This window comes from Homarus americanus, unplaced genomic scaffold (genome assembly GCF_018991925.1).
Source record: "Homarus americanus isolate GMGI-L3 unplaced genomic scaffold, GMGI_Hamer_2.0 scaffold4060, whole genome shotgun sequence".
Taxonomy (NCBI): Eukaryota; Metazoa; Arthropoda; class Malacostraca; order Decapoda; family Nephropidae; genus Homarus; species Homarus americanus.
The window spans coordinates 9422613-9438465 of NW_024746161.1; the positions used below are offsets into that span (position 1 = coordinate 9422613).

General features: G+C 41.1%; 1 protein-coding gene across 1 annotated transcript in view; it reads right to left on the minus strand.

Annotated features, from left to right (window-relative positions):
* The window catches only part of LOC121878935, a 74615-nt gene extending 68109 nt beyond the window's left edge, over positions 1-6506 (minus strand). Inside the window, exons 1-2 of the mRNA XM_042385368.1 lie at positions 6191-6506; positions 2631-2854 (exon numbers count right to left, since the gene is read on the minus strand). Coding sequence (XP_042241302.1) covers positions 2631-2854; positions 6191-6482 — 516 coding nt within the window. The 5' untranslated portion in view covers positions 6483-6506. The remainder of the gene's footprint in view (positions 1-2630; positions 2855-6190) is intronic.
* Positions 6507-15853: the final 9347 nt, after the last annotated feature.

Here is a 15853-nt window from a genome sequence, read left to right on the forward strand (position 1 = left end):
ACAGTTCCATGTGAGTTACACCTCACACTATGAGACACTGGCACTCAATACGACCAGGACTATGTTGGTGTGCTCTCTCAGAGGCGGTGAACTTCCTCCTTCAGCGATCACGCATTCCATCGCCAGTTTACATAATTATAACACAAGAACATGCCGATAGCCAATAATTAAACTTCGAACGGTATCACTAAAGTAAAACACGTAAGTAAAACCAGAACAAATAAAAAAATAAATAAATAAATACCGGCATGTTGAAAAGCGATCGAAGAATTGTAAGACGTATCGTTCACTGACTCACCTGAAGCCTGGCTCGGGAGACCAATGTTGCCATATCGACAAACTTTACTCAGGAGGTCTTTTAGGTAACGGGTATTTGATAAAAGATACCAGAATGATGATGGGTTTACGGGGCTTCAGAACATCCACCAGAGTGCGTGACTTGGGTTTGATAATTAGTCAGAAAAGTAGTAATGGTAATAAATAACAATAATATAACCCGAAAAAGTTGGCAGGCATGACGCTTTACATTTGCTTCGTTGTCTTCAGTCAAGTCTTTTACCTCTCTTTCGTTGACCATCTATGTCCCATATTCTGTTTATATGTTTTTAACCCCCCCTCTCCCCTACCTTCCATCCAGCTAGTCTACGCGATTTGCAGCTCGGATTGCATTTGTCTAAATAGTTCGCCTGCTTGTGTGGTTGTTTTAATGAATATGTGATCGCGTCTTGCCTCTTATCTGGATGTGTTAGTCTCTCTCTCTCTCTCTCTCTCTCTCTCTCTCTCTCTCTCTCTCTCTCTCTCTCTCTCTCTCTCTGCCTTAGTGCATCTCTCCCTATTTCGGTTCTTTGTATCTGGCCGCTTCCCTTTCCCTGCAACTAAGTTTTCTCTCACTCTTCCCTCTCCCACGTTTGATTACTTTCCTGTTGTTCTCTTCCCATCTCCCCTATCCCACACCCACCTAACGCCCTCGCCTGCAATTTTCCTCTCTCTCGTAACACCTATATCTATTACAACACTTAAGTATGCCCCTACCATCTAGTCCTAACACTTACTCTTGTCACGGTTGCTCTAATAACAGATAAGTCTGCACTTCCCTCACTATCAACTACTGTACATCAATACATTAAATGAATGAGAACCAAGGCGACGTTCATTTTGCCGCATGGGAACATATGTTACTGTCGGTGGCCCTTATGACGCTATGCCGTAAGGGTCAAAATGCTACTGTCTTTCTCCAGCTGGAGCTCCAGTCAATCTAGGCCCCATAAACTCGCAACATAAGGGTCGTCTTCCTTGTTGAATTGTCGATTTTGACATACGCTAACGTATCCAGAACCTCTTATGACAGCTCCAAAAGGAGTTAACGAATTAGAAGACGCTTCCCCACCCCGCTTACTTCACCAAATGATTAATTATCTTAACAACGTTACCTGGGGGGCTTGGGTTAGATTAGCTCAGCTGGAAGAGGAAGACATTCTTCAGGTGATCCGAATTAACTTTTCGATAACTACCAGTATTGTTGATAACCGCCCAAAGCCTCTGAAGGTTGGGAACCTTTAAGGCCGAAAGCTCCATCATCAAGCATGCCTGTCCTGAGCTGTGGACATCTGTCTTTCCATATTAATCCTTATAGCTTCCAGCTACAGACCCAGACTGCCTTTATGTCGCGAGTACCGAGTCTTCGCCAATTGTCCCATTGATTTACATTTAGTAAGCTTACCTTACATATATATATATATATATATATATATATATATATATATATATATATATATATATATATATATATATATATATATATGCTGGCCGTCACTGGTCGTCGTACCCTGTTCCCACTCATCTTTACACACTGAACTGTACTGTCGTCACTCCACATTACCTTTGCCCGCTGCTCTGGTGTCCAATGTTGATATTTGCGGGTAGAAGCAAGACGAGTCTTCCTCATTTTGTCCGTGAGAAGTGGTTTTTTTGCGGGGCGACGACATGGCAATTGCAGTTCTTTTTGCAGGCGATGCTGAATGGTACGCTGTGCCACGTTTCCCAGGACGCCAGGGTGGTTCCTTTGCAACTCAGCTGCTGTAATGTGTGGAGTTTTAAGCACTTCTCGTCGCAGAAGGGCATCTGTAGTCTTACTAGTCTTGCGTGGACGTCCAGACCGAGGTTTGGCTGGTGGAAGAGAGGCAGGAGGCAGGTCACGTGCAACGGCCTTGAGCCGGTGGATGGTGGCTTTGTTTCGTCCAGTACGTCTAACAATTTCATTCACAGGCACCTTTTCTTCAATTAAAGTGAGGATTCTAACCTTCTCCTCTCTTGTAAGATTAGTCCCAGGCATCCTGAACACAATCACTGAAAAAATGGCGCATAAACACAGTACACTGGTAATCCACACAAGGGGGCGCTTGGAAAATCTGACACAGATCCACTCAGGACGGCGGCAACTCGTCTGGTTTTGCTGTGGTTTCTATGACACACCAACCCGGGAGAGTTGCCAAGTACTGTCGGATGTCGACTGGGTAATTTTAGAGGCGGATGAACGCAATAATTCTTGCGACACTCACCCCTTGTTATAGAGGGCCGAAAGTCGCACGACTTTTCGCGGTCGGTATATATTTATATCTATATATACATACCTGCTTACATACGGCGATCCACTCCCGCTCATTTTTTTCTTCAAGGAGAGCAGCCCTTCCTCTTGTTATGTCCTCCAGATCTTCGGTACCCAAAGCAGGTTCCTCTTGCTCCTCTCCTTCCATCTCCTGGGCATCGGGACCGCATGCTACATCACTTTCTTGCACTAGTCTTTTGCGACCTCTTTCATCAGTTCGTAACCTCCAGGTGAATGAGGATGCATTAACTGTAAGAATTGATATTGTTCCTATTACACAACACCATCCTTCCACAAAACACTACAATAACACATCACCCTACTGTCCCTACAACACATCAACCTACCACATAATAACACATCACCCTGCCACATAACCTCACAGCACATCACCCTACAACAAAACATCACATCGCCATCCACATTATGTGAATAATCTCTCATTAACAGCTGAACTTTGGTTGCAAGTTTCTTGCGCTCACATAGTACTCGCCCTTGAAGTTTGCCGAACCCGCCCCCCATCCCACCGACCACAAACATAAAAAAATATTTTTTTAACAAATTATGCGATCTACTCACCATCAATATAATAATGTGTAGTCCTTCCCCGACACCTAAGTGTCTCCTGAAGTCGTTTTGGTACTGAAGCACAGAGGTTTTGAAGTTTCTCTTGAGGTATGTTGTCCCAAGCCTCACGTATTGCCGCCTCGAACCGTAGCAGGGAGCTGGTGTCCTTGTACTGCAGAACCCGCTTAATCATCGTCCACAAGTTCTCTATGGGGTTTAAGTCAGGGGAGTTCCCTGGCCAATCATGGAAGATCTTCACTTGACAATTACGCAACCACTGTACCACTGATTTGGCCGTATGGCATGGGGTACCGCCCTGCATGAACAAGTTTGCGCGACACGGTTGAAAAGAGGGAGACAAGTGGTCACAAAGATGTTCCAAATAATTATATTTGTTAATATATTGGTTCTTTGGCAAGAAAACAAGATTTCCAGTGCCAAAATAACTAAAACAACCCCATACCGTTAAACAGTCAGGGTGTTTTACGGTACCATATGTGTAGCGAAGATCAAGTGGGTCACTGCCTTTCTTCAGATAGACGTTTTGGCCACGGTTCGAAGTCACGGTGAAGGTCGCCTCATCACGCCACAACATTCGTTGCCACAAAGCCCTGTTCAAAAGTCCATACTTCTTAGCAAAAGCGACCCTACGCTTCCTCTGTAGAGAGGTGAGATTGGGCTTGCGGCGTGGGCGGCGGCTTCTGTACCTCAGTCGATTCAGGATTCTGCTCACAGTCCTCACAGACACATTTCCAAGCACTTGTTGGTTATTTACCTTCAATTCTCGTGCAGACAAATGAGGATTTGCTTCAATCTGCCTCTTGATAATATTTAGAACACGTGGGGAAGTTTTCCTAGCCTTCCCAGGGTGAAGCTTGTGGACCGGCATCTGCACCCCGCCGCCATCACGAAAACGTTTCACCCAGTTCCTAATTGAACGCTCACTAGCTCCTGTAGCCCTCACAATTTCCCTTGTAGGATGTCCTAACTTATGTAAGCCTATAATCTGACCAATAGTCTCACTTGAAAGATGCGTGTTCTTGCCCATTGCAAGCCTAAACCCACAAAAAATTAGGAGAAAAAGGGGGGCGGAGGGATGCACCACAGAGCAACCACTTAGACAAATCCACTCACCATGATAGCCCAGAGGCTACTGAACTGCCAGTCTCCCTCCATGTGGGGACGCCAGTGTGTGTCGGTAAGCTGGTAACCTGGTAACCGGCACACTTCATTGGCCTGTTTTGCTTCATGTCAGGGATGGTAGTACAGTTTTGGCCATTGAAGTTTGCCGGCGCCGCCAGCTCTTGCTTCAAGTTGCCGTTTCCGGAATTAGATGCAGCACTGAGAGGCGTGGGCAGCTTGTCACGTGTGGCTGGAAAGAGACGTTGAACTCCAGACTGAACACTGTACGATAGTATTTAGCCTTAACAACGGGTTCACCTGGGTGCTAAGTTGTCATCCATTGCAAGTACGGGTCATAGGGCCGACTGACACTTAAATGGGACTCTTTGTGTAAGTTGATTTGGTCCAGCTGTAGTTGCGTGGAAAAGTCTGATGTGTTCACGCACACGATCAGCCTGCACCCCTACAAGCTTATTAGCTTAAACTTTCTTACTATACTTGTCACTGACATAAACACCCGCGTCACTCATTTGCCATACAGCGTTCTCCACACGGCGCCTTTTAATCCAAAAATGGATAGAAACCCGTCTGCACACAGAATACGAGGTATTCTCATATATTGCCGAGTAGTTCAAGTTGAACGTACGTGCAGGGCCAGGAACATCAGGGTTGGAAGGCTAACGATGCCTTTTCACCTCGAATTTCCACACAAATTTCTGAATGTAAGCGTTTTGCTTATCATAGTTACCGATGTTCTAAAATTCCTCAAACAGATGCTCAATAACAGGCCTGGTAACTTTTTCAAAGCACCCATCAATGCAGGCTTCATCGATTGCATTTGCAAAGTTGCAACTACCTGTTTATATTGTATTCTTACTTTTGTATGCTTGCCCTGAATTCCGATTAGTTTTAGCCACTCATCACTTTTCTTCACATTCCTACCCTGGGAGGTTCCTTGGGCATCATTGTTACTAATATCACCATTACCCTTCAAAGTGTATTAAGCTTATGAAATTATTCAATAATCCAAGCATGGGCTGACGCCAGCTGGCCCGAGAAGATGACGGAGTGCGTTTATTGGTGGAAAATGTACGTGTTGCTAGCACTCAGTGGTCGAGAAACGTCAACATTGGTCATGGTGGTGGTGTGCGCCACGCATGGTGATTGGCGGTCGTTCCAGTGTTGCAGGCGTACCAAGCTTGGAGAGCTAGCCAACACGGCGCATTCTACCCATAGACTTTAGGGACTCTAAGCTTTAAGACATTAGCCCCAAATACCTCCACACACTATGCATACAGAGGAAGATTTTGGGGAAGACAATGTTGTAAAATAAAGTTTTACGAACATATTTCATAAAAATAAAAGAATACCTATGTAAATAATATGGAGATGACATATGTTGAGTAAAGGGAAACACAAATTTAACCAGTGAATATGTCTCTCATTTCATCAGTTCGCTTGGACGGAGCTACGTTTCACTATTTCTCACAACGAAATATTTACTAACACAACACGAATCAATAAAAATTATTAATGATTATAGTTTTTATCATTCTCTTTCCCCCCAAGTTAATACAGTACATCAGTGAATACATGTACAGTATATGTCTTGATGTTTTCAATATACCATTAAGGCCACCAGATATATTACAGATGACTAGGCTATACAACACTTTCAAGCAACAAATAGGTACTTGTCTCCACATCCGGTTTCCTAGCTGAACGTTACACCTTAGGGAATTTAAATTTAAACCTGCCAAAGGCTCAAGTGTTGCCCTTCCGTCACTGCTTCACCTTACATAAGTTTCCCCACTTACTACACACCTTATTACTGCTACACGGTTAGATAAAATAACTAACTTAACCAATAAAATCACATACTATAACGAGACTTACCTTCAGAAGCTGGTAACATAAGTGTGGGTAGGGTGCCTCTCTTCAGTCTTATTTGATTCTTGGGTGTTGGCAGCTGAAGAAGTTCATATTTTAAGGTTCTCTCGTAGTCACTCAGTTTAAAATGATGATTGCATATCCTTGCAGTATCAGGATTAATGTAATTTTGCGGCCTGCACAATAAAACCCATTTTTCTCTCAGTTTTTCATCCTTTGGAAATCGATGAAATATCAAACTTTTATCATGGTGTCTGTAATTTGATATGCATCCAGTTACGTAGCATTTATCAGGCATTGTCACAGTCCCCCACACCACGACGGCCAGCTGCTCACTGAGGTCCCACCCAGGCCACCCCCCCCCCCCAAGGCCGCCACACTACGTCATGCGCCAGTGTTGCCAACCTCTCGAGGCTCCTCTACAGGCAATGAAATTATCCTACTTTCCTCTTCATTAGCTTATGCCTCAGAAGTATATATATATATATATATATATATATATATATATATATATATATATATATATATATATATATATATGATTGGTTACTGGTACTGATTTACCCGACGTTTTACCCTCTTTTAGTAAAATTACCGTAGGTCCTACAGGCCAAGAAAATAGGTTGAATTACCCTACGGTTGGCAACATTGCCATGTGCCAATAAAATTTACCTAATTTTAAATACTGTATCTGTAATTATTTTAATTTTCTTTATTATTATTTTTTCTTTTTGCAGATAATTTAAGGAGACATTTGGGAGTTTATAACAATATGGTTTTGACTACGGCACAAAAAGTGAGTCATCAATTGTACATTGAAGCAAAATCTGGTGCAGAGTCAACGTCACTACTTTCGTCACTTTAACATCAGAAGAGCATCAACATGAAATCTATTCACCATGTTGCGACCAAAGATAAGGGAAACAGCGGAACTGTTCACAACCTCAATGAAAGAGCATCAGGTGGACCAATCTTCACCCTTATTTTGTTTAAATGTCATTATTATTATTATCAAATTACCTTCTTGGATATTAGATCTTTTCAGTTTCTTGTACTGGTGTAATTCTTTGTATTTTGCCCCACATTTTCCCTTTACTTCAAAGCCCTGCCTACCTTCAACAAGTAATATTGCTGGTAATTTTATCGGTTAAGATATTCGAAAAATATAAATTTCCGACGGAAACTCTATAAAAAAGGTGTCTTAGAATTGTCTAAACTACTGATTCTAATAGTTAAATTCCTAAGGGTCCAGCATTACTGAAACTATAACAATGCCAAAATTTGTTGGTTCAAATTTCTTGTTGCTAATATGTATCAAAATCGCAGTCTGGTTCGAGTAAAACACACCATAAAACACCAAAAAAATAACCTAATCATTTTTTGGAGCTACTGTGGAGGAGGATGCAGCTGGGCGACCTGGCATGCTTATGGCTACAGACAAAAGATTTTCTGTCTTTTCTTAAGAGTACAGCTTCCACACATAGGACACAGGCTTGATGTTGGTAGGACACCGTGATCTTGTAATATTTGGATTGCTCAACTAGTTATAAAAAAAAAGGAACAACATTTATCACACGCCATCACAAGCCTTCAAAATTCGAAATTGCGAGGTGGAATGCTACATCAAAATGACTGGTTAACCAAGTCACATGACAATATTTGAAAGTCATTTGGTTGTCACGTTGCCAAGAGGAGGAAGACAGGAGAGAAGTAACTAGCAACAGGGCGGGTGCAAAAATTTACGCCTAGAAATTTGTGAGATACTCCAGGTTAAAATTGATTTGCACAAGAAGTGATATAAAGTCGTATGTTTGTTTCTTTTATAATCTTTGTGTCTGTAATGTTAAAAATTGGAAACCTGCAGACAGCCAATGGACGATTATTAACCCAAACATAAGGAAATTGTAATTGGTACTTACTATCAGGAGAGCGAGGATATTGCAGAGGACCACCATGTTCTTAATTCTTTGCGTTAAGGTATTTTCGGTTTTATTGCAGTATCACACACAGTTGGGTTGGAAGAATTTTGGGGTTTACCAGAGGTTTACATCTCGTCAATTGCAACAACTTTTTTCTAGTACCACCTCCATCACAAGTGGATAATAACCGAGAGGGTAAATTCACATAATAAATTTCCGTAATTCTGCTGCTCACTAAATGCACACACACACACAAATTATACGACTATCAGACTAGTACACTTCACTATAATCCTAAGTTCACCAAGCACTTTAGTACGTATTATATTCAAAACTCACTAAAATATGATCAGATGGGAAAAAATTTCACAAGATAACACAGGCGTGAATCATAATGGGCGTGGTGCAGTGGAACCAGTATAGTCTTTCCAAAGTTTGTCTTAAGTTCTTTTCAAGGTTTGTTGCCGCCGCCGCCATACTAGTTCGAGGGGGAAGTGTCCAATCATTAACTATTTAGCTAAATACATTTTTCCTTGTTCATCTTTTTAAGCTACAACATTTAAAGAGCTTTTTTCATCACACAGGAACAACACCCCCGATAGCACATCACTCTGGGTTCACCGCACGGAATAATAAAGTCAATAAATGCCCTTTTACTGTTAACATCACGACACACCAACTGCTCCTCCCTAATTTGGTTCGTAATAATACGCATTAACGTGTTTCAATATCTTTTCATATCGACTTAAGGTAAGTTTTCGTAAAGAATCACTTAGACACAACATTCTGTAGGTAATAATACTGATTTCTTCTAAAATACACAAAGAATTTAATTTTTTCCACCCGGTAAGTTGCGTCTGTCACCTCACTGCCGGAACAAACGACACTGACCAGCCTGTCACCAGCGTCTTGACGGGAATTAAAAAAAAATGATTTTTTTTAATGCTTATAAGTAATAACAGCACATTATCGAATACAAATATACATTAAAATTCAATTAGGTGAATCGAAAATATTGCAAATGAAAAAATAAATTACTACTTAACAGTAAAGATGTATAATACCTGCCAATCGACAATTGTTTATTTCCAGTTTGCAAAAGAGTTATATCTTGTACTCTTTAGTTGTTGATGAACAATTGTAATGATTAAACTTTTTGGAACTTAAAGACTACATGTAGTTGTTGAAGCGCAATATAACATAATAACAACAATAAGTAATGTTTTTATTGTACATATAGTTTTATATAACGATTATGATTGCAGTCAATACTAACAATAAATTCTGTATGGTTTTATGGTTTACGGTCATGAAAAAACAACAACGGCACTTTGTTACAAACCTAACGAGGATAACAACTGATTAATACAACTAACGTGAATAACACTGATCCTTAATACTAGATCTGTTATAAAGGTAACTAGAATTATTAAGAGATCCCCTACAATAAACTGATTCCCCGTGTTTTATAATATGCTCACAAACAGCAAGCGTATATAAAAATAATTTACTTATAAAAAAATCTGCAAATGAGTACAGAGACTTACTTTCGTCTTATATTTGAAAAAAAAAATGAACCGTATACTGTACATGACAGCGGGATACCGGTTCACCTGACACTAGATCTGTCATACAATTGATCCCTAAAACCAGATTTGTCATAGTTAATGAGAATAATTATTATGTTAATTAGGTAGTTCAAAGGATACCCCGAGGGCCTTTTAAAATCTATTGTTGCTGTTGTTTGAGGGTTATTTGTACCAGTTAGTGGTGACAGTGACAGCCATTTTAACTCTTTTCCCGCTAATTCTCACGTTTAGTTAGGCTGCCACCATAGATATCTTATTTTCATTTTTAAATGACTGAACGAGCTTTGTGTCTTTAATTTTTAATGACTAATGGATTTAATAATCTAGCTACCTGCTTAAAGACCTTAGTTGTTGAAGTGCAGTAATACATTATCTTACTAAGAGAAAAGTTATGAATATCCAAATTCGTGAAAATTCGTTTCTTGGCATTTAAAATGCGAATCTTCATGAAGTTTATATGAAATTCGATTGAAATTTAGAATTTTTCTTTCTGGAAGCGAATTTTTCAAGAACGTGAATAATGAGAACAACTTTTACTCTTTACTCAACAAGGTTTTTATCCTAGTCAATAGACGTGAGCCGACACAAAACGTTTTATGAGTATCCCCTTTACATTTTAATTAACAAAATATTATAGGATAGATTACATTTTACCTAACAGTGTATTTTAAATGAATGAAACTGCCGTGCTCTTTAGTACACGCTCACACCTACGGAGACACCTCAGACATGTACAGTAGCTAAAGAAAAGTATCTGTGCCTACCGTGTGTGAAACAAAAAGAGACCACGGACGATAGGTATTGGGATATGCCTGTTGTCTCCTTATACTATGTGATATTAATCACTTAATCGTTTATTTTATTCGTACGGTAAATGCCAACTCACCTCCTGTGTTGGATACTGAATGGCGATGGGTGAAGACACTCATACCAACCCTCCCGAGACATCACGAGTTGTAGTATAATTTTGGAAGTCATCGGACCCACTCTGTCAGATACTTTTTAGCTACTGGACATAGAAACATTAATGGCTTACCTTATACTTGCCGTCGATAATGTTGTGCCGGCCACAAAACCGTACCACCCAACCATCACTATAGCCTGACAATGTTCTATTTTCAGCTTCTCTGTAAACCTCTGTCCAGCAGACTGCAGCCCCGGGCCTTGAACTGGCAGCCCTTGTGCCCTCTGGTGATTGTACCAGCTGTAGACTGCTTCGTCTAAGTCTTGATGGGTAAATTTTTTCAAAGTCTGTTTCCAGGACCTTGTTCTTGGCACTGGCCCTAGCACTTGCCTCTTGCTGCAACCTGTACTTCTTCAGTTGCTGCTCATCGCCTTTCAACTGGCACACTTGAGTTCTGCCGATGTTGTACTCGGCCATACGAGCAAACACAGACATTCTTCCCCTTTCATTTTTTTCTAATATTTCCAACTTCTGTCCAATTCTTAGCCACACTCTTTTCACTCTCTCTCCCACACCATTTCCTTTTTGAGACTTCTGAGAGACTTTCAGCATGATGGTGAAGCACAGTAATTAGTTGACCGAGAGGTAGACCAAAAGGTAGCAGAGAACAACACCACTCCAAGACAGACTGAGCGAATGTAAACAAATCCCACGGCATGTTTGGCGAGGAATTTAACAGAATCACACTCAATTTAGAGAAATAGTTCCCGAAATCGAGCGAACATTATGGAAATTTCGATTTAAGTGACAGGGGTGACTCAAATGTTATATGCAGTTAGTTTACACAGCATCTCAACACACTCGAAATAAATGCACTCACTACAACTGTTAGATTTTATTTACGATACCTGTGCACAATAAAGTAATATTTAAATTGTTCAACTCGTATGTAAGACCCCATTTGGAGTATTGTATTCAGACATAACCACTACCAGGGAGAGACACGTCTGTTTCTTGGCTCGCTGGCTGGTGGGGGGGGGGCGAGGGTGGTGGAAGTACAGGTCTTTCAGCCTCTCTCTCTGCTCTCCGAACATCTGTAAGAGAATGCCTGTCTTTTTTTACAATTGCCTTTATATAAATTTTCCTTACTCATTTCCTACACAATTTGACTATTTTTTCCTCCCATAACAATATGCATAAAAAAGTAAAAATAAATTAGTTTGTAAATATTATATTATGCTATAAATAATATATGGCGTGGTAGACGATATATATAAGCCGTCATCATTATATTACACCTAACTCTTCCATCGACATTTATCGTAAGTCAGCCAATCAGAACTCCTTACATCTCGAGAATTTTTTTATTAGCAACACGAATAATAAAAAACTGTATTCATCTTATATAGAATTGTAAAAAGCCTCCTCCTTCCACCTCCCATCCTGCGTGACAGCCATTCCAGCATTCCAAATTGATTACTTATTTCACCACAATACTCCCTCATTCCGCCCTAATGAAGGATAAAATACGTGAAAGTACTGTGGACATCCTGATATAATAAATAACCTATGGTGCTCTAGGAAAAAAAAGACCTATCAATCTTACTCTCACCCCTCCACTCTACGCTATCCAAACACCAGCTATCCTACGCGGTAATTATTGACGACTGACCCGGTGCTACATCTAAGCCTTTAAATGTGATAAACTCCAATGCATAAAGTGAAAAAGGATTCACAGAGGGGGGCAGGGTGTCTCTCCACGTCGTGTCCCCCTGGCAGCACGTTGAGGGCAAACACTCTCTGATTGTGACGTCATCATCTCCTGAGAAGCCCATTGCTGAGGCCTTCGGTTTTGGGCGGCCTTGACTGAACTCGATCACCTTATTTTTCCATTTGCAAAGTTAGGTACACATTCACAACAGGTAATGGGGAAGATTGAATGTAAACACAGGTAATGGGGAAAGGATAAATAGTGGAAGTGTATGAGTGTTGGATGGGAAGAAGATATCACAGGTAATGGGGGAGAAAGTAGGAGTCACCACAGGTAGTATCAATCAGCACAAGTAGGAAAACATCAGTTAGCACAGGTAGTGGGAGATGAAGTATGAGTCAACACAGGAAGTGGGAAGAGATGAACAACAGGGAGTGGGCACAACACGGAGGCCAACACAAACACAGGTAGTGGGGGTTAAGGTATTTCCTGTGTGGGTTGCGCCATTCTTGCCCCGAGCTGAGTCACCTGTTAGTTGGCAGGAAAGGGTTACGTCACGATAGGAATGGGTGACGTCACGGTAGGAATGGGTGACGTCACGATAGAAATGGGTGACGTCACGATAGGAATGGGTGACGTCACGATAGAAATGGGTGACATCACGATAGAAATGGGTGACGTCACGATAGGAATGGGTGACATCACGATAGGAATGGGTGACGTCACGGTAAGAAAGAATGTAAGGTACAGAGGAGCGCCAGGCAACAGAGAGGGGAAGGGGAGGAAGGGGCGCCAAGTGGGGGAGAGAATGTGAGAAGAGACGGAGGAGGAAGGGAGAGGGAGTGTTGAGAGGAGAAAGGAAGATGACAGGGAAGAAGGAGGAGGGGGAGGAGGAAAGGGGGAGGGGGAGGAGGAAAAGGGGAGAGTGAGGGCATGAGAGAGTAAGGGGGAAGGGGGAGAAGGGGGAGGGGAGGGTATGGGAGGTGCCAAGTGACTGGTTAAAGCACTTGTTGCCTTCTTCTCCTCACGTCTGAGTCATGCTTCCCCCTCCCCTCCCTTCCCCTCTCTCTCCCCTCACTCCCCTTCCCCCTCTTTCTCTTCCCTTCCCCACCCCCCACCACATCAAGGAACCCCCCCCCATCACCCCAGCCTAATCTGTTTATCTAATATATTGCCTGAACCTTATCTGCTAAAAAAAAAATCTAACTAATTTAACCTATTCTAACCTAACCTAACCTAACCCAACATAGCTTAACCTAACCTAACCTAACCCAACACAACACAGCTTAACCTAACCTAACCTAACCCAACACAACACAGCTTAATCTAACCTAACCTAACCCAACACAACAGCTTAATCTAACCTAAGCATAGGGGAGTTTATAAGTCTCAAGTGAAGTCAAGCTATAATGTAACTAATATCAATGTAAGTGTCAATAACCCGCCCTGATGCAAGCCTGTGTAACTCAACCTAACACACACACACACACACACACACACACACACACACACACACACACTATTAAGGTCTCTCCACATGGTTCAACACAGAGGGTGCACTGCAAGTGACCTGGGGGTGTAGTGACCTGTGGGGTGTAGACCTGAGGGTGTAGTGACCTGTGGGGGTGTAGTGACCTGTGGGGTGTAGTGACTCAGGTGTAGTGGACCTGAGGGTGTAGTGACCTGTGGGGGTGTAGGACCTGCAGTGACCTGTGGGTGTAGTGACTCAGGGTGTGAGCTCAGTATCTCTTGGCTTTTTACACAGCCCCATTCATGGTGTCCAATCTTGCCTGATACCTAAGTGGCAGTGTTGCCATGTTGCGTCAGTTGATGATGATGCCGTGTTGCCATCCACTGATTCCCTCAGGGACTGTCACTCATACTACTAGAATTGCACCCTATAAGTCATCCCCCCCCCTCTCTCCTCCCTTTAACAACCCGTCTGCCTGTCTCTCACTCTCACTCTCTCTCAACAAATGCACATTCGTGTATTTAGATATGTGTTGATATTTTGTCACGTAAAAACTGAATACATTACTAAATTGTGGAAAATGTGTGGGTCTATATTGTTAATTATTATTCTTTAAAACTACTAACATGAATGTGGGAAAAGTAAATGACACTTACTCAGAAACAAACATTCAAAGTTAAGAAAAAAAAAACACCTTATGGATATCTGGTATAACTCAGTAACCGATGGAAGTGAAAATGAAAGTGGGGTCCCAAAGGCAAGGCGGGCGGCGGGCCTTCAAGGAGAGTGTGGGTACATCGCACTGTGTTCTAAAGCCTTCAGTAAGTATGGAGACAGCGTGGCCGGCACTACACTTAACTGCCTTCACATCCCTTAATTTTGCAAACATAGTTAAGTACACATTTAGAACTAGGTGAACTGGGAGACTGGGACTGGGAGACTAGGAGACTGGGGGACTGGAAAACTGGGACTGGGAGACTGTTAACAAAAGACAAAGCACACACACTCAGTCAGCTATAACAGAGAAACATCCAGAAACAAGTAAATAAACAGAGATGAAAATAAAAGAAATATTGTAAGAAGAGAAACAAGAGAAACACTGAGAATAATCTTCCCTTTTCTTGTTGACTCTTCCTCATCAATATAGAAGAATTTACACCGAGTCTTAAACACAACACGTCTCATTCTTTTCCTAATATAATGAACCTCGACCCTGACACAATCATCATCATCATCATCATCATCATCTTAGTACTACATTTAATCGAATTTTCTTAATTATAAACTATTGTTAAACTTGTGAGTCATTCAAGAACCTGCACAGAAAATACATTGAATACAAAGTTAAAAAAAAACACAGGAATAATTTCATACCATGGTTCTATATGGTCTTCAAATAATCACTAAAACTAAAAAAAAAATAATAATAATAACAGATGATTCATATTTTTGTGGCTTATACATCAAAGTCCGGCCGTAAATATTTCCCACTCTCTGCGGAGGGAGGCAGGAGGAGGAGGAGGCGGTAGCAGCAACGCGCGCATTCTTGTACGGTGAGACCAGGTGGGTTAGTGGAAGGCGGCCCCAATTTTTTTTTTCTTTCGTGTTTAGGTTCGTGCATCATCATCATCATCATCATCATCATCATCATCATCATCATCATCTTCCTCCTCCTCCTAATCATCACCATCATCTTCCTCCTCCTAATCATCATCATTATCATCATCTTCCTCCTCCTCCTAATCATCATCATCATCATCATCATCTTCTCCCAGCTAAATGACAGGTTTTCATTATGTCAACAAATATGACTCAGTTCAGATTCCTCTTGTTGACAGAATCAATAATAATAATTAAAAAATAAATAATAATAATAATAATAATAATAATAATAATAATAATAATAATAATAATAATAATAATAATAATAATAATAATAATAATAATAATAATAATAATAATAATAATAATAATAATAATAATAATAATAATAGCGGAATCAGCAGCGCCTTAACTCAAACTAACCTAACCTTACCTTGATATATCTTGGTCAACGTGGAACTAGTTAGAATAAT